Source organism: Tinamus guttatus, unplaced genomic scaffold, assembly GCF_059628265.1.
Source record: "Tinamus guttatus ecotype Peru unplaced genomic scaffold, ASM5962826v1 Tinamus_guttatus_pri_ptg000065l, whole genome shotgun sequence".
Taxonomy (NCBI): Eukaryota; Metazoa; Chordata; class Aves; order Tinamiformes; family Tinamidae; genus Tinamus; species Tinamus guttatus.
In genome coordinates this window covers 234,472-260,349 of record NW_028288599.1, presented here as the reverse complement: position 1 = coordinate 260,349, position 25,878 = coordinate 234,472, and the positions used below count along the sequence as shown (strand labels likewise).

The window sequence follows — 25,878 nt, the reverse complement described above, 5'->3', positions numbered from 1 at the left end:
TACTGCACTAGCACTGGTACAAGAATCTTGTTTCACATATCTCTCCTCACTCCATGCAAATCTTTTCTCAAATTACCGCCAAATTACACCTTTTTCCATTGCAGACATTTTGGAAGTAGCATCAAAACAGCTCCTCTACCTTCTGGCGTCTTGGATGCCTTTCACTTCTCCATCTATTGCTCTTGCTTCTTTCATCATTGAAGATATTCCAGGTAAAGAACTCTTGCAAATACAGAATCACAGAATGGTTGAGGTTGGAAGGGACCTCTAGAGATCATCTACTCCAACCCCCCTGCTCCAGCAGGGACACCTGCTTGACTGTAATATTTTATAATTTGTTGAGAAAGTCCTTTAAGAGACAGCCATTAAAGGACACTAAAAACCTAGTCTCTAAAAGGTCTCTAAAAACCTAGATATATTATTAAAGTGCTATTATTAAAGTGCTGGGAAGTACTTAAAAACACCTACCTACAAATGTTGAGATATATGGATTTAAAAAGACCGATAAATAGTAATATCACATTTACTTTAAGGAGAACAACAGGGGAGAAAAGATGAGTCAATATATAATATACCTGATGTTCTGCCTGTGTTGTGGGGTGAAATGCGTAACTGATCTCACACCATAAAGGAATTATAACTTTTTAGCAAAGGCATGTTCAAAGAGCTCACCAGAGGAGGAGGAGATGCCAATCGTTTAAAAAAGAAAAGTAACTGTACACCTACACAGAAAAGAAAAATGAATCAGAGCTAAAAATGTGCCACTAATGCAATAAGGAGCATACTACGTTCATCCTCTATGGCATAGCTGATGTCAAAGGACCAGGTTACTCAGAGTTAGGAGTAGTTATTCCTACAGGATCCCTTCATCCAAAGATGAAGGGATTTCTACGGATGTCCAGAAAAAGGACAGAGCAGCTGGCGACTGTACATCAGAATAGCAATACTCCAAACTATTGAGACAGAAGTGAGAGACAAGGAAGAGACGAGGAGAAAGCTCATCCCCAGAAATCATATTTCAGGTGAATTTCAGGTGAGCGAAATTTGAGCACCTTCCTATCCGGGCAGAATCAAAAAAAAAAAAAAAAAAAAAAAAAAAAAAAAAAGCAAAACGCAGGCAAAAGAAACAAAGGAACCTAGAAGTGCCACACAAGTACATGCTGCAGTTTTGGAAATGTCCCTGAATTTGGGCAAGGGACAAACAAAAAACCCTTCCTGTTGCTAAGACATGGCTCAAGATCACTCTGCAAATACAGAAAGCTTTTGGGCATAGGAATCATGTATCAGAGAAACACGGTGAGTTTGAAGACCTTCGTTTATGCTCACAAGAGCCCAAGAGCACCTGGTAGTCACCCGGTAGACACAGAAAAGCAACTCAGACATAGCCTTGAATGTGGAGATGGGAATTAGAACAACTGGAATATCTCCTCCTGGCAGCAGGCACCAGGCCATCAGGAACTTGCACATGGATGACCAACAGTAATACAAAAAAGCCCCTAATTTAGCATTTTGCTGCTAAAGCCTGTGTATTTGAATGTATATCTGGTGTGACAGTGCTGGAGCAAAACCAAGACACAGCCTTTTGACCCAGGAGAAGGAAGTTGCTACCACACGAGGCGCGCTGACAACACGTGGAGCCTGTGCTACCAGAGCCATTTTCATCCTCATCCAAAAGGAAGAAAATGCTGCAAGATTCTGCCTAACGCATGACTCAATTTAGGTCAGAACTCCTGCTCAGAACACCTTAGGCACTGATGGTGCTGGCAATGGACTGGCTTCCTTCATTGCTGACTTTACATCTTCTCAAATGTTTTTCACAGAGGAAAAGGGTCATGGAAGCCTTTGTTGTTGTTGCTTTTTTGTTCTTCTCCAGCTGAATGACCTTTTCAAATGGTGACAGCACTACTAACCCTTGGACCATCTCGTCCCATGCATTAGGAAGAAGTTTACTATGAAACATCTTTATCGAGCCTGTGTTAACTCGTTTTATTCCCCATCCCAAACTCCCTTCAAGCATGTCTGAAGCACAGAACCTGTCAGTTGTGTAAACTCTCTCTTTAGAACATGTCAGCACCTAAGATTGCAGTGGACATAGAAGACACCTAAAATGGTCACCCCAGAGCTGCCCATCCACTGAGAACTGGGCTTCTATCTTCTGCTTCTCATCTGGACGCCTATTACTAGATAGCATAAAGCTGGGAAACAGTGTTTAAATCCTATCAGTCTCCACTGATTGGAATTGGAAATATCTTCCATGAAAGCAGTGAGAATTAGATGAGTATAGAGAAAATGTAAAATCAGATTCAGGATTCCCATTTCCACTGTCACATTTCTGCCTGTAAATGTAAGATTCACAAAAAATATTATAAATGCATAGTTTTTTTTTTAAATATAGGCAAGCATGGATTTAGAGGGGGAAAAAAAAGCTGATTGCATGACATCGTACTGCAACTCTGTATCAGTAAAGTCGCTCTTCTTATTGAAACCAGGTTGCTCTGATTCAGTATGAATTCTGTTCTCAGAAGGAATAAAAGCAATAAACTAAGTGAGGATTACATACAGGATCTGTTCACCTTCAATGCTCTAAAAGACCAAAATAATCAGACTTTCAAGTGCTATGTCAAACTGTGCAGAGCAGAAAAGCAAACTTCTTGCTTTTTTTGGCATGGCAAATTCTTTATAGCTTATACTTGTTTTAAGTGGGAAAATAAAACACTGCGTTTTCTAACTCAATAGATCATTTTCCTATCCAAAAAAGGACAGCTTCTCTTGTAAGCTTACCAACTAAGGACCACTTTGCGGGAAGTACTGTTTTATCTAACTTCTCATTGTAAATAGTTATTTAACTTTTTAAAATCTATCTTCAACAAGGGAATAATTTTGATGTTGAGTAATTAAATGCACGCTTTGTCAAAAGAATAATATTTAAAGTTTTCTGGTAACATGGAAAAGATGAAAAGCCTTAAGTAACTGAAAGGCAACAATTATATGCCATTATAACAGCATACACAACGTCCAAATGGTGCTTCCAGTATTAAACATTATAGGTTGACCCAGCTTTAGTGTGGAAGACTCGGGCTTAGAAACAACTTTGGATGAATGACCCCTCTGTAATTGGTAAATATGAAGAGAGGGCTCTGTCTTTTTACTATCACTAACTGGCTATTGCTATGAAGGGTAAGGTTAAAAGCATTGAAAGGGCCCAAAGCAAAAAAAGAAAAAAAAAATTCAGAGGATGCTGATGACTGAACCAATTCAGCTGAGTCATTCAATGCTTGCTGAAGATCAGGAACAGTAAAGCCTTTTTCACTTGGTCATTTAAGCCTAGGACACCCTAAAAAATGTTATCACTACTCATAATCCCAGCCATCAAGAAACTAAGTCTGTTTCCAGGCTTCTGTATTTAGAAGAGGCTTGGGAAAATGACAAATTCCAGCAGGAAGTGAATAAAATATCATCTGAGAACTATTGGACAGGTAAGCAAAGCCAGAGACCAACTTCAGCATGGTTTGATTTAATTATCTTGGTTCTCAAGCTATTATTGCTTATGCCTTAGAGGCATCTGGCATGTCATCTCTTCAGATACAGGAAGAAGAAAAGGAAAGGCCACACATGGATGTCCTAATTGAAATGTTGTTCATCTGGTCTTTAGGCTGCTTTCACTTCACCTCTTTCTAGATGCAAGTTTCAGACACTGCACGCACCCTGACGTGCGCTAGAGAAACAAATCCAATGAAATCTGTCAGATTTATATTTTGTGGTCGGATGCTTCAGTGTCTAGCAAAGTGCATACCGCAGCTGAGACTACAGGCTAAAAACTATATAACAAAGGCACTGCCAATCATACCTCATTATACCAAGAGGGTCTAAAGCTTCTTCCTCTTCTTCCTGCTCTTCCTCTTCTGTTTTGTGCCCCTTTTCCGCATTTTTCACTGGTGCAAGCTGTGAGATTACATCAGGTTTCTTCTCCTCTTTGAAGAAATCTAGTACTTCATTTTCTTCATCTTCTTTGTCCTTGTCATCAGGAATGTTTTTACTCTTGAAGTCAATGACAGCAGTAGATTTTGTTCCTGCAAAATACAATGATAGAAGAGCACACAGGATAACAGCATGTTTTACTTAATATATTGCACCTGTTCCTTATTATTTTGGCTGGAGGAATAAACTATATGAAACTCATTCAATGTTTCTTACTGTCTCTTGCATCTACTGATGCATTATTTTATGTCCAATTTGTTCGCTAATTTTAAGTAGAGAAAGACAGAGGAAATGAACTTTATTTAAAACAGAGCAGCATATGTCTGAACTGCTTATTTGCATTCCTTCTATAGTCAATGGAAACAACATAGTTTCCAGATGGTTACTCATCCGAAGATGAGAATGAGTTTCCCTCTGAAAGTGCCTCTTTCTCTCCACTGGCTACAGAGAGGGCCCAAATGCTATGCTTAGATGCAGGTAAATAACTTTTATATAGGTAGCTGAGCTAAAGCCCACTTTTCATTAATTCTTTTGGGCTACTTTGAAAGGCAGGAAAAGTAGTTTCCATGGAAGATTTTCAATACGTGCTTTCAAACAAACCCTCAAGTTTTAACTCTCTTCAGTATACAAGATCCATCAGTTTTGGAGCAAGCTGAAAAGATTTACTTTAACTGAGTCTTCTTGCCCTACTTGCTATATGCAAAACCCAGAAGAATAAGGAACACTGAACCATTCCTTGATGTGGTGTCTCTGGATGTTTAGGAAACTAATTTAAAATGGTAAGACCAGATAAAAATAGGGTAGTGAAAACCATGACAGGAAAATTCATGGTTTCATCTTAAGGTATCACTGTTTGGGAGATGGATCTCACACCGCTTTTCATGTCTGCATCAGCCTAGTCATCTAGGGGGAAATTCACTGCCTAAACGAGGGCAGCAACACTGGGCAGTTGAGCCTGTGCTCCCCTGTAGGTATCGAGTGCTGAGCAGGTTACACACTGGAGATTAGGATATTTCATACTTTACCCTTATGTAGACACCGGTATTTTACAACGTGGATTCTCCTTAAACATCCTTGAATATATTGACTATATCTCCAGCGTCTGTAAAGAAAGTCTACACAACTAGCTTGAAGATCTACAGGGTATTTATCTTCATATGTAAGTAAGTGAGATGAATCTCATCTCATTTATAGAGTGAGGTTCATATTACTCTGAGACATTTTCATGAATAGGTTACATTATTTGTACAAGTTTGTCCACTGACTATGCACACTCCAGACTAATTCAGCTGTAGAAATCCACACCATATCCAGAAAGGGTTAAGTAAGGTAAATCCTGATTTTTCTAAGGGGTTTATTTTCAAGAGAACATCGGCAGGAGAAAAAAAAAGAAAAAAACTCCCTAATTTTATTTGGCAAAATCTTTTTGCTTGTGTAATGCAATTCTGCTCACCTTTGGACTATAGAAAGCTCCTCTGAATTGTGAGCTTCGTGTCTGAGAGCTCTGGTCACAAGAATGTGCCCTTGCCAGTCTCATAAAACTTCTAGCTTGGCCTCACTTGACACTTTTGCAATTTGTTGTTAACACACAGTGACTTGCTAGCACCTTGCAGCTCCACGTCCTTAAAACCAGCACTGCACTTAGAATCCTGCACGGGGCCAGGCTGGAGCACTCCCTGCTTGGCAGTTCTCAGCTGGATTGAGAGCAGAGAGCCCATCTGCTCCGTTCATTCAGTGACTCCCTGTTATGCTCAAGGAACACACAGAAACTGTTGCAATCATGAGGTCAAAAAATTAAAAAAATGTTAAGAGGTGAGAGAATAGGTTTAATTAGTCCATTATTCAAATATTTTTCTAGGTCAAAAATCTTAACAGTCTTACTAGGAACTAAAAAAAAAAAAAAAAGAAAGCACAGAGCAGTTGTTCACCAAGAGAGCGCCTGTGTTGTTCTTTTAGGGTTTATCTCTCCACTGACGATAGATGATTATTTAGACTTCTGCACTTGGGTGTTCTGAATCACAGCTTAGCTAAACACCTATGTTTCTGAATGAAGCATGTGCCCTCTGAGGAGCAGGGGGAAATACTGGCATTCCTGACTGTGCAGATGTGCAAAGGATCATTCCTAGTGACAGCCTTTATTCTGGTGTTCTCCAGTTTTTCACTAGCTGTCTCAGGAACAATAATGTTTTTATTAAGCATGGTCAAGGGAGAGGGGACACTCACATCTGTTAGTTACCTAAGAATTCCAGTAACTCAGGACTTGTTGCTAGATCCCCATCTTTTGAGATGGATCTCATGATATCGTTAAAGGTTGCTCTTCGCTCACAAATGTCAGATTCCCCCACAAAGAGAACTTTTCTGGGCAGAAGTGGAAGAGAAGCCTGTGGATATCGTGCTGCCAGCCTGTGGTAAAGCTCTTCTATTTCGCTGTACTTCTTGGAAACCTGCAATGAAACACACTGACTGGGTAAGTTTCTTTACAGCAAAGGGGAAGACACAGGCATTAAGCAGCAGTTCAAGCACTGAAGTGGAACATTAACCCCGGACACCAAACTGGAAAAACACGTATTACCAAGGAGCTCTACATATGGCCTGGTAAAAGCCTCTTATCTACACAGTGCACCTCCAAGTCTGTTGCCTGTTTTCTAATTAATTCAGTTATTAAGATCTGCTCCTCTAATGAAACAGAATTTTGTTGCCAGATACTTAGAGTCCTTTTGCCCGAGTCACCAGCTAATAAAGTACAGGGAAGATGAGAGCTCCAGATACTTCTCCGACAGCAGAAACTCCTGTCCTGTAAAAATGAGCTACTTGATGTCTAGCCCCAAAAGACGTGAGGGGCAGGTAAGCCTCGCCAAGCAGGTATGTGATTAAGAGAGCAGCAGGAATATTTTCACTCCGGTGCCAGAAAAGAGATTTCTCAGTGCTGGTGGCTTCCCTTGTTCTTCTGGCTCTTAAGGTCTGATCAACAAGCACATTTGCTGCCTTGCCTTAGCACCTGATATAGAAACGAGGACATGGACCTCAACTGACTCTTCAGTTTACCCATGATGTGGGAAAAAAAACCTAAAATAACAACAAACAAATTTGGTTGTGGCCTACAGGTTCTTATACAAGAAGATAGCAGCCATCCTTCAACACAGCCATTCCTTTTGCAGGTAAAGATGGAAAGTCTGAGAAGAAATGTGGCCCAAGATAGCAAAGGGAAAGCAATGTCCATGTCTATGCTGCACTAAGTTTTGAATTCCAAACTGGACACCTGAAGAAAAAAAGGAAAAAAAAATTAATCAAACAAACCAAACACTGTCTCTAATTGGAACTACAGGCATAATGAAGAGTGACCATCTCTCTGTGATGATGGTATTACACACTGCCTTTATTCATCATGGCCCCTTAGGGCTGACCCTATCAAGTAACTTTCCAGTCCAGGATTTAGGCTGGTGCAAAGACAAGCAGCCAGCTTGAGGACGGCCACTTGAGGATGGTGAGAGTTTAATGGCATGGATTGGGCCAGACTGTGCTCCCAGGCCTGCAGACCACAGAGCAGGTCCTGACAGTGGCAGGCACACCTAGGCTGGTTCATTAAACTAGACACAGCCCTAAAGACCAGCTCCAGCAAAGATCTGAGGCATGGAAGCAAACCCGCGTTGACAGGCGGACGAACAACCATAATTTTAGACTTGTCTCCTGTGAGCAACAGCAGCAAGCGCGAGCACCGCGTGCAGGGTCTGAAGCGCAACTCAACGGCCAAGCCCCAAAGCGATGGAAATATAAGAGAGATTCCCAGGATAAGACAATCTTCCTTTTGAAAAAAAAGCACAAGGAAAGCAATTCTGGGATGTCTGAAGTTCTGTCCATTTCTAGGTCACGAGGTCCCACTGGCACCATGAAGCATGATACCAGAGCCCCTTCCAACCACACTAAGTGAGCATGACTGTAAGGGCGGTGAGGAATTTACTCACTCTTTTGCCAAAGAATAAGCAATATTATCCTCTGCCCAGAAAAATACTCAAGTCTGATTTTCAAAAAAGTGTACAATGTGTAATTAATTGCGAAAATAAATAACAAGTTAACGTCTAAAAGCATTACAAGTCAGCAGCCAATCTGTGGCACACAAACTCCTTTTCTCTCTTAATTTTCATTCCTCCTCTATCAAATGCTGCAAGACACTCATAAGTCTCACTTTATGCCTAATGACACCACAGAGTCTGCAGTAAACGCACACCCTCGCATCCTCTCACCGACTGAGCCACTGTGAATCCGGGTGGGCTTTGGACAACCACCACCAACCACAACGCACGCGACAGCATCCAAGGTGCGCTAATGTTATATCCCAACTATACCAATACGCTATCCAGGAGCCTTAACACTCCAGACAACCTCATTTCCAGCAGTGCGGGGATGCCCTCTGCTGGGATAACCCACCACTGGAGGTACTATTGATGCTCCAGACCATTCCTCACGTACTTCAGTCCCAAACTGCTGGAGCTCCAGCTCCTTGCGCGCTGTCCCACTGCCTCCGTCCCCAGCTGCCACTGCCTTGTCTTCCCCTGTGCTTGGCTGCCTTTTTTGCTGCATTACCAGGAGCAAAACTAAGCTAAGAAGGCTGGGTGGATCCAGGAGCCTCGGCCTGGATGCCCTGGGCTCTTCCCTTTTCAAGGGAGTAACACAGAGGCACTCCGAGGCCTTCCCAAAGCCGGCCAGGTCCCAGAGACTGCGTTTTCCTGGGTCCTGTCCTGCTCCTCACCCAGAGCAGTCTCACATCTCTGCAGTCATGAAGCGCTGCTCCACTGTGACAATCTTCCACACTTCCAATTCGAGGCCCTCTAACGATTTTCCAGGAGAAAAGCCGATCAGCAGCATTTCTCCTGCTACCTGTAATTCCCCTAGGTTTTGATCATGCAATTCTTCACCTCCTTCCATGCCTGTAACTGAGCTCGTGTGAATGACACTGGGCTAAACCCCCACCTGCTGCAAGCCTTGACTTCAAGGGAGTTCTGTCAAGTCACAATATCAAAGGCTCCATCTACTTAGCTTCAAAAGAATTAATCATGCAAATACAGTAAAGCATGTGCATATTTGCCAGGTCAAGACCCTATTTGCCTTTAACGATTAACATTCAACATGCAATGAAAGAGAGTCAGGAATGGATTGAGTTTTTTATGTTATTTTTTGTACTAGAAACAGGTAAGGGGGTGGAATATGATCAAAAATAGATAGAAGGTTAAGAAAACCACCAGGAAGTTCAAAGTGAAAGCTTGAAGTTTGCTGTTAATCCCTCAATTTTTATGCCTGTGCCTTGCATCCTTCTTTCATGAAAGCCTCATGCATAAAGTACACACACCAAAATGCCTGTAGGATATGAGCTTGGGAGTCTCAAATGTGCATTATAGAATTTGATCCCCCTCAGCATTAATGGGATTTGATACCTCCGTTCAGTGCCCCATTTCTGACCTCAAACTTGTCTTCACAGCTTCTTACTCACAGCAAGGGGTTCAGGTGAGTGGAGGCCTCAGATAAAGCCAGCTCAATCCCTCTGGCCAGCCAACGTACAGCAGTGAAAAGTGCTCTTCATTTTACAGTATTTCATACAAATGGCTGTATTTTCTTTAATTTTCTTAGGTTCTTAACATTGTCAGAAAATAGAGCTAAAACAGCATCATCTGCTAAAACAACTATCAGCTAACCTTTCACTTGCACCCAGCTAAGCTCTAACAGAATCAAGGCTGCTTGGTGACCTTGTGGACATGTGTTATGGTACATCTTAGTTACACGACCACATGCTATTCTTCCCACCTCCTTTACCCAGCAGAAGAGCAAACACTCAAATAATTCTTTTTAACTAACATGAATTCTTAGCAGCTCCCAAATCAATTGCTACATTGAGCAGGGAGTATTTCTCCCCACTTTACATCACAGACAATTCTTCCTGTCCTGGACTGGATGGTCAGCATAAGGAGGAATTTATCTTCACCAGTGCAGTCAGGAAATATCAACCTCAACTTACAGATTTTTAGGCCCAAAGAAACGTGAACACATGGAAACAAGGCGTGATCAATACTTGGACGTATACCCAGCCACGTACATACACTCCCTCATTTCAGAGGAGAAAGAAAGGTCCATAGTAAAACCCTCCTAAAAAATTGCTGTGTCTGTCAAACAGAAGCCTGGATTTGAAAAAGAAAAAGCTCAATATTTAAATGTCACCTTGTAGTGGTCCCTCTAATGCAGCATGAAAGATCATAGAATCAGAGAATGGTTGAGGTTGGAAGGGACCTCTAGAGATCATCTAATCCAACATCCCTGCTCCAGCAGGGACACGTAGAGCACGTGGCACAGGGTGGCATTCAGGCGGGTTTGGAAGATCTCCAGAGAAGGAGACTCCACAGCCTCTCTGGGCAGCCTGTTCATTTTTCCTCAAATTCGGAACTTCCTGTGCTTCAGTCTGCGCTTCACTCACCCCTAGGCAGAGCTCCATTCATTCCAGTTGCTCTCACACACAGAGCAGCTCCACACCTCACCTTCCTGGCCTGTCTTTCCTAAAAAATCCACAGCCATCCAAGACAGCACCCCAGCCACGTGAGCTGTCCCGCCACGTCTCCGTAACCACAACGAGATCACGGCCCCGCGACCGCACACCGAACCCTGATTCCTCCTCATTATTCCCCACGCTGTGTGCACAGGCGCTTCAGGGAGCTCATCCAGCCCGCGGGTTTCCCAGGAGAGCTGCCAGAGGACCCCCCGTGATCTCATCTCACGCTCTTCCCCAGTTCTGCACCCTGGCTGGAGGCATCCTCGCTCGCGCTGCGTTACACCGACCGCCCTCTCGCCCCGAGCACATCTCGCCTAGGTTAGAGCCCTCCTAACCAGGCTGGCCACCTGCTGGCAAAGACACGCGTGTCCCGCTTACCGTGGTGGCCCTCATCTGTCCCTGTTAGCTGTTGGTCTTGAAGAGGGTGCCATGGTCATAGAAACCGAAACGCTGCTGCCAACACCAGCAGCACAGCCAGCTTTTAGCCTGGAATATCCTTCTCCTCACATCCTTCCCTATCACTGAGGAGAAAACAACCTGGGCTCCTGGACCTTTGACCACCATCGCTAGGGCTCTGAAATCCTGTTTGACGGTCTCAAAATAAAAAGTTGGTCTCTGTAAAAATGACCTCAATGTAAAGCCAATTCCACTGTTTCGATAGGGCAAGAGGATTCTGACCTTTGAAAGAAACACAGCTGAGTTTTATTTAATCAAAAATAACCTCAAGGTCAAACAATCCTACAACACACCTGCTGTATTTTACAAATGACGTTTTTAATAAAAAAAAAAATCCATCCAGTTTCTAAGAATTTAGGTCTGAAAGTTGTTCTGGTGATCTTCTGCAATGCCTCAGAAACTTCACCTGCAAATGCTGTGATGCTGATAGGCCCATTTGGCTAGTAATTTCTCAAGTCACATGTGAAATTTGCTTTTGCTGTTCATCTAGTTTTGGTCACAGGCCCTTAACGTATCTTGTTCCAGTGTGGTCCAAATGATAGCCCAGAGGACAGGGCTAGCTGAGCCCCCGTTTCACTCCTCTTTGCTTTCCAGGGGACACAGGAAAGCTGTTTGAGCAATAAACACACTTGCAGCCAAACTTGCAGCAAGGAACTTCACTGCTGCCACCTAGGGCACGAGAGCGCGGAGGGCAGTGGCTTGAGGGAGCAGCTAGGTATGGAAAATGTGGGTAACCGACTTCTTAGGTGTCTGGTAAAGACAGAGGGAAAGCAGAAGGAAGAAAAAGAAAAGCAGAGGCTCCCCAAAGAAATATACTTGGTTCCTGAGGTCACCAAAACTGGACTTCCCTACACAGAACCAATAAAAAACTGATCATCTCCAACCCGTTATCTCAGCAGCACTGATACCTGCTTCCTGCTCCGATCTCTGAGAGTTTATGGCATCAGTAACAGCAAAACTGACGCCCTCTCCCATTCTGCTCTGTGCCTCCTCCTGCCTTTGCTGTCCAACCCTCACGTTTCAGGCCTGCTGCCTCAAGCCTCCCTGGCATTCCCTGGTTGCAGCCTGGCTGGGGAGGCTCTCCCTGCTCGGCTGCGGCCACGGGCAGCGCAGCAGAGCACTGGGCAAAGTCAGGTGCTAAGAGCAGAGGCCGAAACGCACCTCACTGGCCACAGGGTGTGGATTTATCTCCAGATTAAGATGGTCACCCAAATGTACACGTCTACAAGCACATTAGGTATCTCAGCTCTCCTTTTAGCCAGATATAGTCACCGCATTTTGGTGAGATGTGAGAACAACTTGGCTTACCCCAGAATAGGTACACGGGGGATTCAACCAGCTGCCTAAACACACATACCTAGAGGCACTTCGGATGGCTTAGGATACCTCACCTGGTTCCCTTCCAGAACATTTTTTTTTCCAGAACCTCTGTCAGGCCAGTACAGGCATCTGGGAAACCTGATGGCTTCTCAAATGCTGCCAGGGACTTAGCAAACTGAATTTCCCCACACTGCAGTTGCTCAGGTACATGCTTCTCAACAGCACTGCACTCACTGGGATGGGAGCTTAGACATCTGCACACATCTAATCACAGAGAGCAGCTGACCTGCCTAAACACAGGCATGTGAGATGCCTTGGGATGCACAAGGCACTTGTGTGGGGCAGGCAGATATCACACAGGACCTGCAGGACACCCACAACCTTCCAAATCTAGGTGTAAAACTGCAGGGCAGCTCAGATAGCCTAGACAAAGAGCTGCAGGCAGCTCAACTGAGCCTTAAACATTTTAGCCTGGAGTGAAGCCCCTCCACCCCAGATGCCTAAAATTTAGACTGCAGCTCCCTTTACTGTCAAAGAGGAGAGACATTTTCAAAGGATGAGTCACCTCGTTCCCTTTATTGCCACTGACCATAAAAGTAGCGACAGACTCGGATTAAAATATCCATCTCACAGAGAGATAAATTGGGACAGGTGAATCCCTCTACTCCTCCCAGCAATACACATAGAAAAGACTCAGTGGAATGAACTGATGCAAAGCATCCATCTTCCAACCTCTGAGTTCAGAGTTTCGAATTACTGTCATATACCAAAACTATTTAGCATTATCAGACTTTGTCAGCTAAATAAAATGTATCTCATTAGACAAATGTTATTCCTGTCAGATGACAGCACAGTTTGCTTCTTCAGGAAGAGCAAAATGTCAGGAGGTCTGATCAGAAAAGAAATGAGAAAAGTTCATTTCACCTGCAAAGAGCAACTAACTTCATAAAAATCCTCTTACATAGATAAAAGAGATATAGCAATGGACAACCTCAGCAAGCAGTTGAGCCACAGTGGGGACTTTTTCCCCTCTTTATAGAGATGATTTCACCCACTTCTTCTGTTTAGATGACAGCAGGCCAATTAACTACCTGGTTTTAGCTTGGTTCTCTCGCATAGAGCAATAGGGAAACGTTGCATAACCTAAGCAAGCAGGGCTGCAAAGTGGTTCCACACTCCCTACTCAGATGCCCATCTCTGTCCAATCCGATTAAAGAAGCAGGTATAAACTAAAATCATGCAGCAACCCCCCAAATGCCCTTTTATAGCTGGGACCAGTTTATTTCCCCATGTGACTTCCTTTCCATTCAAGTGAACTACTGCATATTTATATCACATTTCATGTTCATGTGCCCAGTCCTACTACTTACACATACATTAGAGAAGCTAATTTTCTAGCAGGACATAAAGCCTTAAAGGCAGTAACAAACAGCCAATGCTGCCTTGAGTTCCTGAAATGAAAAGTTCAATTAATACATGTAAATATTGCTATTAAAGGAATGGTACAGATTGCATTGTCCCATAAAGGACCTTGAGATGGGTGGGCTGATGACAAAGTATCTCTTACATCAGGACCAAAATAATCAAAGACGACAAATAAAGGAAGGAAGAAAGAAAAAGGATCTCTAACACAGCACTGATTAAATATTTACCATAAACTGAACCACATCCTCAGGCTTGTGCTTTGCTGATTTGAAGGCAGCCAGTCGGGTAACGACGACAATGTGATACTCTACGTGGCCAGACATCATCTTCCCACGGACTTCCTGGTAATCCGGCACCGACAAATCCAGGCCCGTGTGAGTATTCTGAATTTGCCTAGGAGGAAAGGACACGCAGAGGTTGGGCACTGATACAAAGACTTTTAACTGATGCTCTCAAAGCATCGAATTCAAAGCTGCAGAAAGTCAGTGCAAAGCCCCTGACACAGTTCCTGTTCTATAAGGTTACAAGTTTGCACAGACATCACGCTCCAGAATACGGAAGAAATTGTGTGTATTGGTTTTGTGCAATTATAGCCTCAATGAACACATTCGGTTTAAGCATGTATTTTACATGTCTTACCACTTTGGCCATCAAAACTGAAAAACAGACTTAATTTGCTTTTAATCAAGGGCTTAAAAATGGCATCTCCAAAAACAAGCTCACTGTGAGGCTTTTGTTGGTGATGACATTTTCAAAGGTACTGAGGCATCGAGACTGGAACTAAGGGCTGGCAGTCAGGAAGACAGAACAAGGGAAAGGACTTGGCCTGTTTCTTATATTCTATTCCAAAACATCTGCCACTGTGGACAAAACTATGATGGAGAAAATGCCATGAACTCACTGTCTCCAGAAACAGAAAATGGGGTGGTTTTCTTGAAGAAAGGAATAATTCATGATTCTGTACTACCCAGCAGGGCAGACCAGGAGATCACAGTAACCTTTCTCAATGGCTTCCTATGAAGCAGAGCTCTGTTCACCACAACTCACACCACCCACCTCTCTTTTGTCAGGAGAAATCTGCAGGAACGGCTGGAGAAAGGAGCCGGCTTGGATGCAGGTACAGCTGGAGGCTTGCAAGAGCCAACCTGGGAGCTGGATAAAACCTCAGATGCGGAGAGAAAGGGCATTCCAATATATATGCCCAAATACTCAAAGGCTCCCTGTGCTCTCTGGAGGAGAGCTTGGAAGCGAACGGGATAGGCAAGATGAAAAAAAACGTAAGATAAAGATAAAGACTCCCTCAAAACTTAATTGGGATGATTTTTGTTTCAAGTGTATCCAAGTATTCAAATGACGTTTAAATTATCTACTAAAATCTCATTGAAATTATTACTACTTTAAAAGGAAATAGGAACGGTCAGAGTTCTAGATGGAAAAGACGCTCCATTTGACACCAGTCTCCATCCAAGAACGCCTGCAGTGTCTCCAGTTCTGTGCTCGGAGGAAAAGGAGGCTGACAGTGCCGAGTTGAAGACCTTCTTCCTGCTCTCAGTTAAGCCACCATATACACTGGTAGCTTGCTATAGGATTGGATTTAATATACTATACGTAAGGAAAGAGAATAAGATTGCCCCCTACCTGATCTACCTACTGTAAGTACTGACCACACTACCAAGGGCCTTGCAGATCTTAAGAGTATTAGTGTTAGTGGTCTTAGTGTTACTTGCACTTTACAGGTGGGAACGGAGGGCACAGTCACGATGCTACTGCATGTAATGGACACCATATAGATGCTCAAGCTAAAAAAAATCGAATAACACAAAGCACGATCCTTCACTGAGGTACTGTCTTGGTTCCAAAAGCAGGACAAACACTGCACATCCTGGCACACAACAATTCTGAGAGGTGTAACACAAGGTGGTTTAGGTTGCAGCAGGGGAAAGGAAGCAAGAAGGAAGAGGGAATGGTTGGGAGTGTGTTTGCTTCATCACGCACTTAGAGATGCATTCAGAGAATATTTAATGCTCCCGATGATAAACTTCTTCCTACTCCTGCAAGGTACCACAGATCTACACCCACCTCCAGCTTCCCAGGGACTGGCTGTAGAAAGTTAAAACATACTCTTTTCTGTCCGCTTTAAAAGGCTGTAAGAGGTACACGAAGAGCTGCTCCTCCATGAGAGACCCAGTGTGTTTTCTTCTCCTGCCACTTTTACATTCACTGAGTTGTGCATTCACCTCCCCTCTGGGTTCCTACCCAAGGAATTAGCGGTGGCATTCCTGGGAGAGGAATGCCAAGACGGTATCATATGATTTACGCGCCAAGGGTATGAATGAGCAGATGTTTTTGTGGCAGAAGAGAACAATATGTCTACCAAAATAAACTGTTTCAGTGCGCTGGAAACCAAACCCGATTAGTGATGTTTTCCCCAGAGTTATGACCGTGCCAAACCACAGCCCTTCTACCAGCGCTCTTAGGGAGGCCAAATACTCTCCCAGAAGTAGGAAGAAGTTTATCATCCAGAGCATTAAATATTCTCTGAATGCATCTCTAAGTGCTTCCTTCCTATATGTGAATGAACAGTTTTTAATGAAATCAGAAGGCGCTGTTGAAAAATCAGTTTCCTTTTCATTAAACGTTTCTTTTCTGCTTATATTTTTTTAAAATCTTTGAGTTATTAGGAATGTCAAATCCCTCCTTCCCTGGACTTTCTGTGGATCACAGAGGTACCTTTTGGAATTCTCACATCTTCCTTAAGACATTTACAATCATTAGCAAAGAATTCCTTTCACCTTTGGGTACATTAGGCCTATGGGCTTGAAATAAACTCTAAAGAGGTTTTAAAAAATGCAGTTTCAAAGAAAGTTTCAAAATACATTTCTCATCATGTCAAAACTCGACAAGTTCTTTTGAAACTTGAGTTTTCCCAAGAAGGCAACCTCTGAATCTTCAATAAAAAACTAATTAAGCATTACTTTAACAGAATATCTAGAGAGTTCTCAATAAATCAAATGGCAACAATCAAGGGCACAGGCCCAATTTTTTACCCAATCCTCTTTGCAAACCATGTTTAGAACATTAGAGCTCTAACAATAGCTTCACTGTCACCAAGATTTTATACTAGGTATGTACACGTCACTCTGTCTTGCTCAACTTCTGCTCTCATTTTCTGGACAATCAGGGACTTATCTTTGCACTAACAGAGCAAATTTTGTTCCCAGTTACACACGCTGCCAGGACAGAAAAGCAGACTCAATAGCATATATGTACAAATACATTAGTATCTTTAAAAAATATAGGCAATACGGCCTGTGTTTTGCACAAGGGCCTGTTGAACCCTGAAGTAAGTGACAGTCGTGTCCTTCAGCAGCAGCCAAAGTACAGGCTAAAAGGACAGCTGCCAGCAAGATAGCTGGATGTGGGGTCATTTGGGATGTATCTATAGCAGCAAAAATGCCCTCCAGATGTTTAGTCACTCAAAAGTTGTGACTGCAGCTATGACAGTCAGTGAACAAGTGTGTCAGCTGGCAGTCGGGAGCGACTGTCATTCCTGTTAATGCAGCTGTAGGCAGGGTGTAAGTACAAATTCTTCTGCTTTTCACCTCTGAGATAAAAAATAAAATAAGATAAAGTAAGACAAAATAAGATAAAATAAAATAAAATAAAATAAAATAAAATAAAATAAAATAAAATAAAATAAAATAAAATAAAATAAAATAAAATCACCAGCAAGACATCCTTTCTGGCCTCCCAATTCCACATGAAGATTATTTGCTATATAATATGTAATAGTTGATTATTAGAAGAAATGCGGCAACTTAACAGCCTCATTTAGCTTAAAGCATCCAGCAGGTTCAAACATACCAAGACCATCTAACTTTAAGTGCCACTGTATCAGAGTCCTAAAAATGTCACGAAGTTAAGAGCCTTACCTATGCCACTGCTTTTTATTTTTAAATTGTTAAGTTTCAGCTAAAATGTCTGCACTGGGAAAGCTGCAGAAGGAGAAGGAATAGCCATATTTTTGTTTATTTATTTGCCATACACCTCCTGATGGGTTTCAGCCTCATTTCCTTCACATCACATCTATCACTCCCATCTCTGCCACTGCTACAGGACTATGATTTTATTATTCCTTAATAGGAAATTATGATTCTAAACCAAGAAAAATCAGCAAGGAAGCTCAGACAAATAATATCCAAGGCACGCTCCGGTTCTTGCAGTGCTTCAGCTACCAAATAAGCAACACCCCAGAGTCTTAATTCTTTCTACCCTATAACTGCCATTACCAAACGGAAGCAGCAGCTACAAATACCAAATCAGTGTCATTTGCTCCATTTTTTGCAGCATGCACAATCTCCCTACATTTGTAGCTTAAAAAAAAAAGAGAGAGAGAAAGCTGGCTATTGATACTGGACACATAGGTTTATTGCTTCAACTCCTTATTTAATTCCATTTCATGTATCTCTAAGGTACACTCCGAGGTTCAAGGGACACTAAAGCACGTGTCCTCCTTCAGTTGCTTCACCTGAACATGGCAAGGCCGTTCACAGGAGCTCTGCTGAAGCACCAACACCTCTGCACTACCAGCTCCTGCAGGACCAGCACGGCAAAGAGGAGGCAGGTTACGCACAGCTCAGCTGAACGGACCCGTTTCCACACTCCATGGAAGACTCTCAGGTTTTCATCCTGTCTTTTGAGTTGCATAATGTGGGGCCTTTCTGCACTTGAATCAAGGTGCTTTCTGTACTGACTGGTCAAGACAGCAACGAGTGCTAAGAGGGAAAAGAAAATTATGGATGTACATGCAGTGACCAGAGAAACTACTACAGGGTTGCGTGTGCATGGAAAACAGTCGTTCAACTTCCCAACACAACTGTACAGTTATTTTGTCTCACAAACTAAAAAAAAAAAAATCAATGCACTTGCCAAAGCCTTTCACCTGCAGACATACATACATCTAATTTTATCCCTGCATTGCTGGCAAGATAGTTTTCCAGGGGCAAAGTTTTCCAGCTGAAAAGTAAAACGGAGATTTCCAGGGGGAGAACCTAGCATGAAGTAGCTCCAAAAAGTGCAGACGTGAGTTAGGCTGGGTGCGTTTGAAGGCTCAGGGCGAAGCTTCCAGGGGCCCTGGCACAGCACGGAGCGCCCTGGATGGGAGCAGCTGCTCTGAGGCCACGGGAACGACAACGCGACGGGAGCAGGTTGGCTCCACTCACGTCCCAGGAGTCGGGAACGCGACTCGAGACCGCGTGATCCAGCGTTACGGTCGCTCACGTTAAGACCAACGGGGATCACGTGGTCTCAAACAACTCCAGGAAAAAAATAAATAAATAAGTCACTTCCCTATAAAAGCCACAAGCGCTTCCTTGGAGCGCCGTTCACTGAATGTAGGAAAACACGTTTCCACAGCTTAAAAACACCCAAAAGCAGCGTTTCTGCACACATCCAGGCACAGCGGGAACCGCTGGCCATGGCATCGGGAACGCACGAGATCGGGAGCAGCTGATTTCACCCGATCCTTGGGGCTTTTAAGCCCGTTTTCTGTGCTTTATTTTTCCACTCTTAAGGCGGGATTTCATTAACTCTGACCCACCTACAACATTTACAAAGAGCAAACAAAACAAACGTAACCCCAGGAACCCTCCGTCGGCAAGCGAGGGCACTGGCGCCCTTCCAGACACCCTCACTTTCCTCCCTCACGCTGCAAACCCGCGACTTCGCCACGAAAACTAACAAAAAATAAATAACTAAATCTAGGGGTTTTTTTAAGAGAAAACAACAGCCAAACGCGCAGGGGGGAGGTTGTGGCCGACGTGTTTTCGCCCTGCCCGGCCCCCACGGGCGCTGGTTTCGGCGGGGCCGCCGCCGCGGCTCCCGTGTGGCGAAGCCGCCGCCGCGGCCGCGTTACCTGGTGGTGACGAGCACGGCGGGCGCCGGGCTGTGCTGCATGGCGCCGCTGCCCCGGCCCGGCACGGCCCGCCCGCCGGATGTTCGCTCGCCTCTGGGGCGGATCGGCCTGAAAAGGGAGCGCGGCGGGAGCGAAAACGAAAGGCCCGGCCGTAGTCGGCAGGATTCGAACCTGCGCGGGGAGACCCCAATGGATTTCTAGTCCATCGCCTTAACCACTCGGCCACGACTACACCGCTGTGTAATACTTTGGCAAGGAAACCCAGATTTTTTTCCCTTATTTTTGTTTTCTTCTTTATTCCTAACAGATAAAAGCATGTCCCTTATTCTCTAAAAGAAACATACATCCTCCTCCTGTGTGGAAATGGGCCACACCGATTCCCCTACTGCATTTGCCCGAAATAATTAGTGCAAGAGCGCTGTGCAGCATTAACTTTAATAAAAATAATCCCGAACCGTTCTGGCTGCCGGCTGCCTTGTCCACAGTGCAGCAGTTTTGTCTCTGCAGCAATCGCAGGGCAGACCTTTGCCCCGGCCCCAGCACACACTGTGCCAGCGCCCGCCCCAGCCTGGCTGTGTTTCCACACGGAAATAACAGGAACCTCTTGTTCCTTGGAAATCGGGTCGCTCAGAAGTGCAGACGCGTCCCCAAAGCTTCATTTCGGAAGGGAACCACCTTGCGTGCACAGTTACTGCTGCTGCTGCACTCACAGCACCCACAGGCCCTGCGGGGAACCCACACGGGTTCTTCTACATGGAGGAAAAAACAGCTTCATTCAGGACACACTTTCCTGCTATTTACTGTTCGTGACTCGATATCAAAGCAAAAATCTACGGAAAGGCTGGGGAGGAGAAGAAAAGGAAGAGGAAAGGAAATAGCAGCTAACACAGTATTTGTGTGCACGCGAAGGCGAGGGAGCGCGGTGCCTGTGCCATGACCACCAGTGATGCCCCAGGACTGAGGCAGCTTCCCGATGATGACCTGATAACTGGATTAGGACTTTTCCTTCTGGAGAGAAACAGATGAAGGGGTTGGGAATATTCTGGAAGCCTCTAAAATCATGGGAGGCATGAAGTCCGATCAGTTATTCTGTTTCCTGTGAAACAAGGAGAGAGGAGATTCAAATTCTTGTGACTTCTCAGGGGCAAAGCAAACTCGATTTCATACAACGCGGTAGAGCTCTTTCCTAAATCATCCTTGTTGCTTCTCATTTACTACTGCTGTTGGACACCTTTTGCTAGACTGAGTGTAGATACCACAGCCTGCTGCTTCTCTAGCTACAACCTTCCTTGTGTAGGAGCTGCACTTGGCAGTACTGCCATGGTCCACCAAAATGCTCCGCTTTTAAGATGTGGCTTGTCCTCATGGAGCTACTGCTCAGCATAGCGAAGGTTAGAAAGCCCCGGTGTAGAGTTACCAAAAGCACAAGTGTTTCCTCAGCAGTTATATGCCCAGTTGCAAAGATGTACCGCTCTGGTCTTCAGGTGGATGCACAAGTGTGAAGAACCACTGCTTGGATGCCACAAAAACAGGGACCCTTCTCCCACATGGACATCTCTGCTCAGAGCCAGCACTGCTCCTGGGCTCTGCCTTTGGCCTTGCAAGACTACGTGTGCTGTGTTAGTATGTGTGGAAGAAAGTTGCCCTTTTTTTTGAGATTTGCTCACAAATCACATTTGCCTCATTGTTCTTGGGGAACAAAACATTACCTGTGAGGTTAATAGAGCCCTGGAACAGGCTGCCCAGAGAGGTTGTGGAGTCTCCTCTCTGGATATCTTCAAAACCCTGTGCCACTTGCTGTAGGTGTCCCTGCTGGAGCAGGGATTTGAACTGGATGGTCTCCAAAGGTCCCTTCCAACCTCAATCATTCTATAATCCTGGAATACCTGGCTTTTATTCTTTTTTTTTTTTTTTTAACAAAGCCATAGTCCACATGATACAATTAAAAATATCACTTATGTGGAAAATAAAATGAATGTCTCTGCATTGCTAAATTCTGAAGCTCAGAAAATAATGAATTAAGTAGTCCATCTGTTAAGAGCAAGTCTTTGATCAGTTGGTAATTGGGAAGAGAGAGAGTTTCTGATGGAATCTCAGCATAAAAGGTTCATGAAAACCAAGCCTGTCTGAAGCCAACCTGCCATATGCAGGTAGAGCTGCCTGGTGGACCCAGCAACAGCTGACAGTCAGCCTTGCCTTTTCCAAAAGCAACACTGAAGAATGTTTAGAATAATATTTCTGAGTTGTTTTTCATGCTAGGTGGAAAGTTTCTTCTGGACCTGTGTTTTTTCCCCTCTTGCTCATAGAAAGAACTGCCCATAGGTTTTGATCAGACACTCTGTGCCTGGACCATCAGGTAGGTGGCAGTGGGACTTCTTCGCAAAACTGATCATCTTTTGGAGGCCTGGGGTAGATGTGTCGCAAACCTAAGAACCAAAACTAGTAGGAGTGTAACATCATTAAGAAAATGTTGATTCTCTGCCTATACCCGGAATGTGCCTAGTTACTTCTTTCAACTGTACAGGTCTCTCTTGTCTCAACGCAGTTGAGTATGAGCTGAAGAGAGAGAAAAGGACTCTCTAACCCCCAGAGCTCTTTTCTTCGGGGCTAGTGGCCTTCCTTGTGTCTCTTAATTCTCAAACGTTGGTAGTAAATGGTTTACTTTGATCCATTCCTTTTTTTTTTTTTTTCTCTCTTTTTTTTTTTCTATTTCTCCTGCTTGCTCTTCCTTCCTGGACTGTTAACAAATGGAAACATATTCATGCAGTCAACATTCAGGAGCCTAAACTATTCATAGCTGATGCCTCTCTGTCAGAACACTGCTAATAACTGGGAATAAGTTCCCAGACACAATCCTGTTATTTTTATTGCAGATATGCATGGTGCTTAATAGAGTCTCCGTGATTTCTGACTAGATAAGGTCAGGTCAGATGCTGGCTAAGACAGGTCAGAGGTAACTGTGACAAGTTGAAGAGGGCATTCAAAGATGAGGGGGCCCATAATATTTCAGTCAAATGTCTTCAGAAAGTGACAGAGAAGAGTGAATACAAGACAAGTAAATTAACCTTAGCAGATGGTTCAAGGAGTTTCATTTGTGGAAGTTTCATTAGAAAGTGCCCATATAAAAGGAGCTCTTGCTGACAGATGAACTCAGTCTTATAACCTAAAGAATCAGCTTTCCGGAACAGAGGTGTAACAGAGAAAACAGGTCTTAAACAAGCAATGTAGGGGGAAATTCATATAACCTCTATCCCTGCCGTAGCATTTTTCAGCAGTCGTCATCATCATCATCAAAATCTTTTAGCTGTCTTTACTGCCTAGAAATAAAAGGAAAATGTGATGAGCTATTCTTAGAACTCGACACACAGATCTCTCATGTAGATATATCCCAATTACAATGCAGTAATTTTATAAATTGAATGATTATGGAATACTTTCTGAACATTTGGGTTCCGTAATATGGTTCTCAAGATCTGGGTGCACCTTCAAGAAAACAGTATGATGACCTGCATCGTGAGCTGCCTTCCATATGATTGGTAACAACTTTCTCATCACATTAAAGTAGTTAAGTTCCCAGTATGGCTGGTCACCGCACTATGAAACAGGCACTTTTTGACTCAGAGCAATGGTGTCCCGCTCTGGCCAGGCTGTCAAGGAGCAGAGGGGTCCCAGAGGCCCAGGAGTAGCTGCTAAATAAATTGTTATCCTCGTTGTCATCTACCTCCTTAATAAATCCCTTCTGGGGACTAAAAAATTGTTTGCACTCTCATTCCATAGTACCCACCTGCTTTCCCTGCTCCCAGATACACAGCACAGGAGAGCAGTATGTAGCTATAGCAGACCCAAATGCATGAGACGCTCAGATAAGGGTAATTTGGCTCAGAGCAGATGAGGATTAGTTGTTCTTGCTTCTGGATTAATTTTTCTGTCCACTAGAGAGCACTCAAATACAATTTATAACCAGGGATGGAATGCTAAGAGCTGCTATTGCAATCGTCTCGCTGTGTCTAGCTCTTTGGGATCCCAATGTCCATCCTGAACTCAGGCCCGGGGGCAGTTACTGGCATGGGCCATTCCACTGACTCCAGTCTAACCCTCAACACACGTTCAAAACCTGAGTCTGATTGCGGTTATGCTGGAGTTTTGTACAAAGCTGAGGCCAGACAATGATATGAGTGCATTCGCCATTAGGACTGACATTTATATTTACTTTTCATACACAGCTTTACTGCCAATAGCTAAACTAAGAGCATTTCAAAGAAATATAACCCAAAGGAGTTCTCTCAGCCACCTGCTTCAATAAGAAAAGGGCTGGCGGGCACCAAGTGGGAGTTGGGTGGGAAAGGATCCCATGAAAGATGTGTTGAAGTTTGGAAATCACTTTGGAGACATAAATGTCCCCATCCCCAGTGCTCAGAAAGGGTCAGAAACACATGTATTCTCCTATGCTAGACATGACTCCAAAGCTTGCTGCACTGATTTCAAATGTGTTTCAGAGTTTTGCAAGGATTTGGAGAAGCCCAGGTGGCTTGAAGGCTGGTGGTATGCTGCAGAGCTTATGGTCATAAGCCTGTGAGACAGCTAAAAGCTGGATCATGGCCTCCTTGGCAACTGCTTGGCAAATAGGATGAGCAGGCAAATAGGTGAGCAGGCAACGGGAGGCCCTGGGCAGCACGAGGAGTGCACTGGGGACAGATATAGCACAGGGCTACAAACCTGTCCACTGACCTTTCCTGCAGAGGCTTAAAGTAGGGAGGAAAATGTTGAAATCTTGAGTGACTGGTGGCCAGATCTGTTTGTTCAGTGCAACATAAATGCGCTGCAGCCTCATAGATTCATCCCTGTCTGCTGCTCAACAGCCAGTGTGGGGGCACGCAGGGATGGGGGCCCTCCACCAGGGCAGGGGCTTGACCCCAGGATCGCACCCACAGATGGTGTTTATGTCTCACCACGGTGCAGGGGCCGGTTCTCGGAGCAGGCGAGATGCCGGCATCTGCACGGGCTGCGTGTGATTCTTGGCAGCTCTTGGATTCGCTTCTGATCTCTGATCTGTCCCAAACTAGCAAGGCAAGCAGCAGTGAATTCACAAGCCCTGGGGGAATTGTCCACCAAATTCTGAATCCCTGGCAAAGGACTCTGCTCATAACCGTGAGTGGGATGTAGAGGAATCAGAGCCCTACTTAGGGTATAGTAAATAAAATGGAAAAAAACACAAGGACATAGGAGCATGTTCAAAAACAAAATAAATTGGCTATGAAATCACCATTTAAAAGCTGAATATGAAAGTTTTTTAGACTTAGATCATATTGGGAGAAATACAATATTATTTAAATACTGAAAAATTGTAATAAGGTAATAGGATTCCAGTGAGAAGACCTGTCAGTTTGTCATTTCTACCCCTATTTGTTTTCAGATGACAATTACAGAACCCAGATGTGAACCACTAGGAGATTTTATATTAGAGCTGGGATTCTCTGTGAGTTTCAAAGGTAGCCAAATTGGGAGATTTAAAGTTCACTCTTGTTATATGATGTGGTAAGGCTGTTGATAGCCTGTCAAGGCAGCCCTTTAATCTGCACACCTCCTAAACTCAGGGTAGATTTATTCTGTGGGTATGGGAGGAGAATTATATTGCTGTTCTTCATTACGCTTCATACTTTTTTCCCTTTTTAAACAATTAGCCTGTAATATGAGAAGCCACACATCAGGATTAATCTAGTAGAAACCATAGGTAATCTCAGTTGAAAGATAAACCTGCTTCTTTTCCTGCTGAAGTTCTCTAATTAAAATTCCACATCTCTGTTAAGTTTGGGGATAAACTTCACAATAGCTTCACAATAGCTTTTCTTGAAGAAGAAAAAAATGCGATTTCATCTTTTCCCCAAGTTTAATAAAGCCAAGCCTTACAATACAGCAAATTTATATATATATTTATATATATATATTTATATTTATATTTTTTATATTAAAAACACACCTACAAAAGATGGAATTTATTCCCAAAGACAAAGCACAGTTTGGGGTAATTAGATCTTTATATGGGTACAGTGAAAGAAGAATGTCCCAAATCAAGGAAAAATGAAGGAACAGTCAGCAACCACAAAAGTTTCCAGGTAGGTAGAATCCCAAATATGTCACCAAGTTTTTGACGTGCAACACACACCTGACTTAGACTGTTCCCCAGGCTTTATCTTGGGTCTCCTCACTGCTACTAAACAAGCTCTGGGGGTATTTATGCCCGTGCTGCTCTATT

At 43.7% G+C, this 25,878-nt stretch overlaps 1 protein-coding gene and 1 non-coding gene across 2 annotated transcripts in view; both read right to left on the bottom strand.

Annotated features, from left to right (window-relative positions):
- Positions 1-19,697, bottom strand: part of HS1BP3 (HCLS1 binding protein 3) — a 48,358-nt gene extending 28,661 nt beyond the window's left edge. The window contains exons 1-4 of the mRNA XM_088519636.1: positions 19,626-19,697; positions 13,939-14,104; positions 6,215-6,422; positions 3,848-4,070 (exon numbers count right to left, since the gene is read on the bottom strand). Of these exons, the coding sequence (XP_088375762.1) occupies positions 3,848-4,070; positions 6,215-6,422; positions 13,939-14,104; positions 19,626-19,666 (638 nt within the window). The 5' untranslated portion in view covers positions 19,667-19,697. The remainder of the gene's footprint in view (positions 1-3,847; positions 4,071-6,214; positions 6,423-13,938; positions 14,105-19,625) is intronic.
- A 78-nt stretch (positions 19,698-19,775) lies between these two features.
- On the bottom strand, positions 19,776-19,857 carry TRNAS-AGA (transfer RNA serine (anticodon AGA)). The gene has a single exon. It is a non-coding gene; the product is annotated as a tRNA-Ser (tRNA).
- Between the last annotated feature and the right edge of the window lie 6,021 nt (positions 19,858-25,878).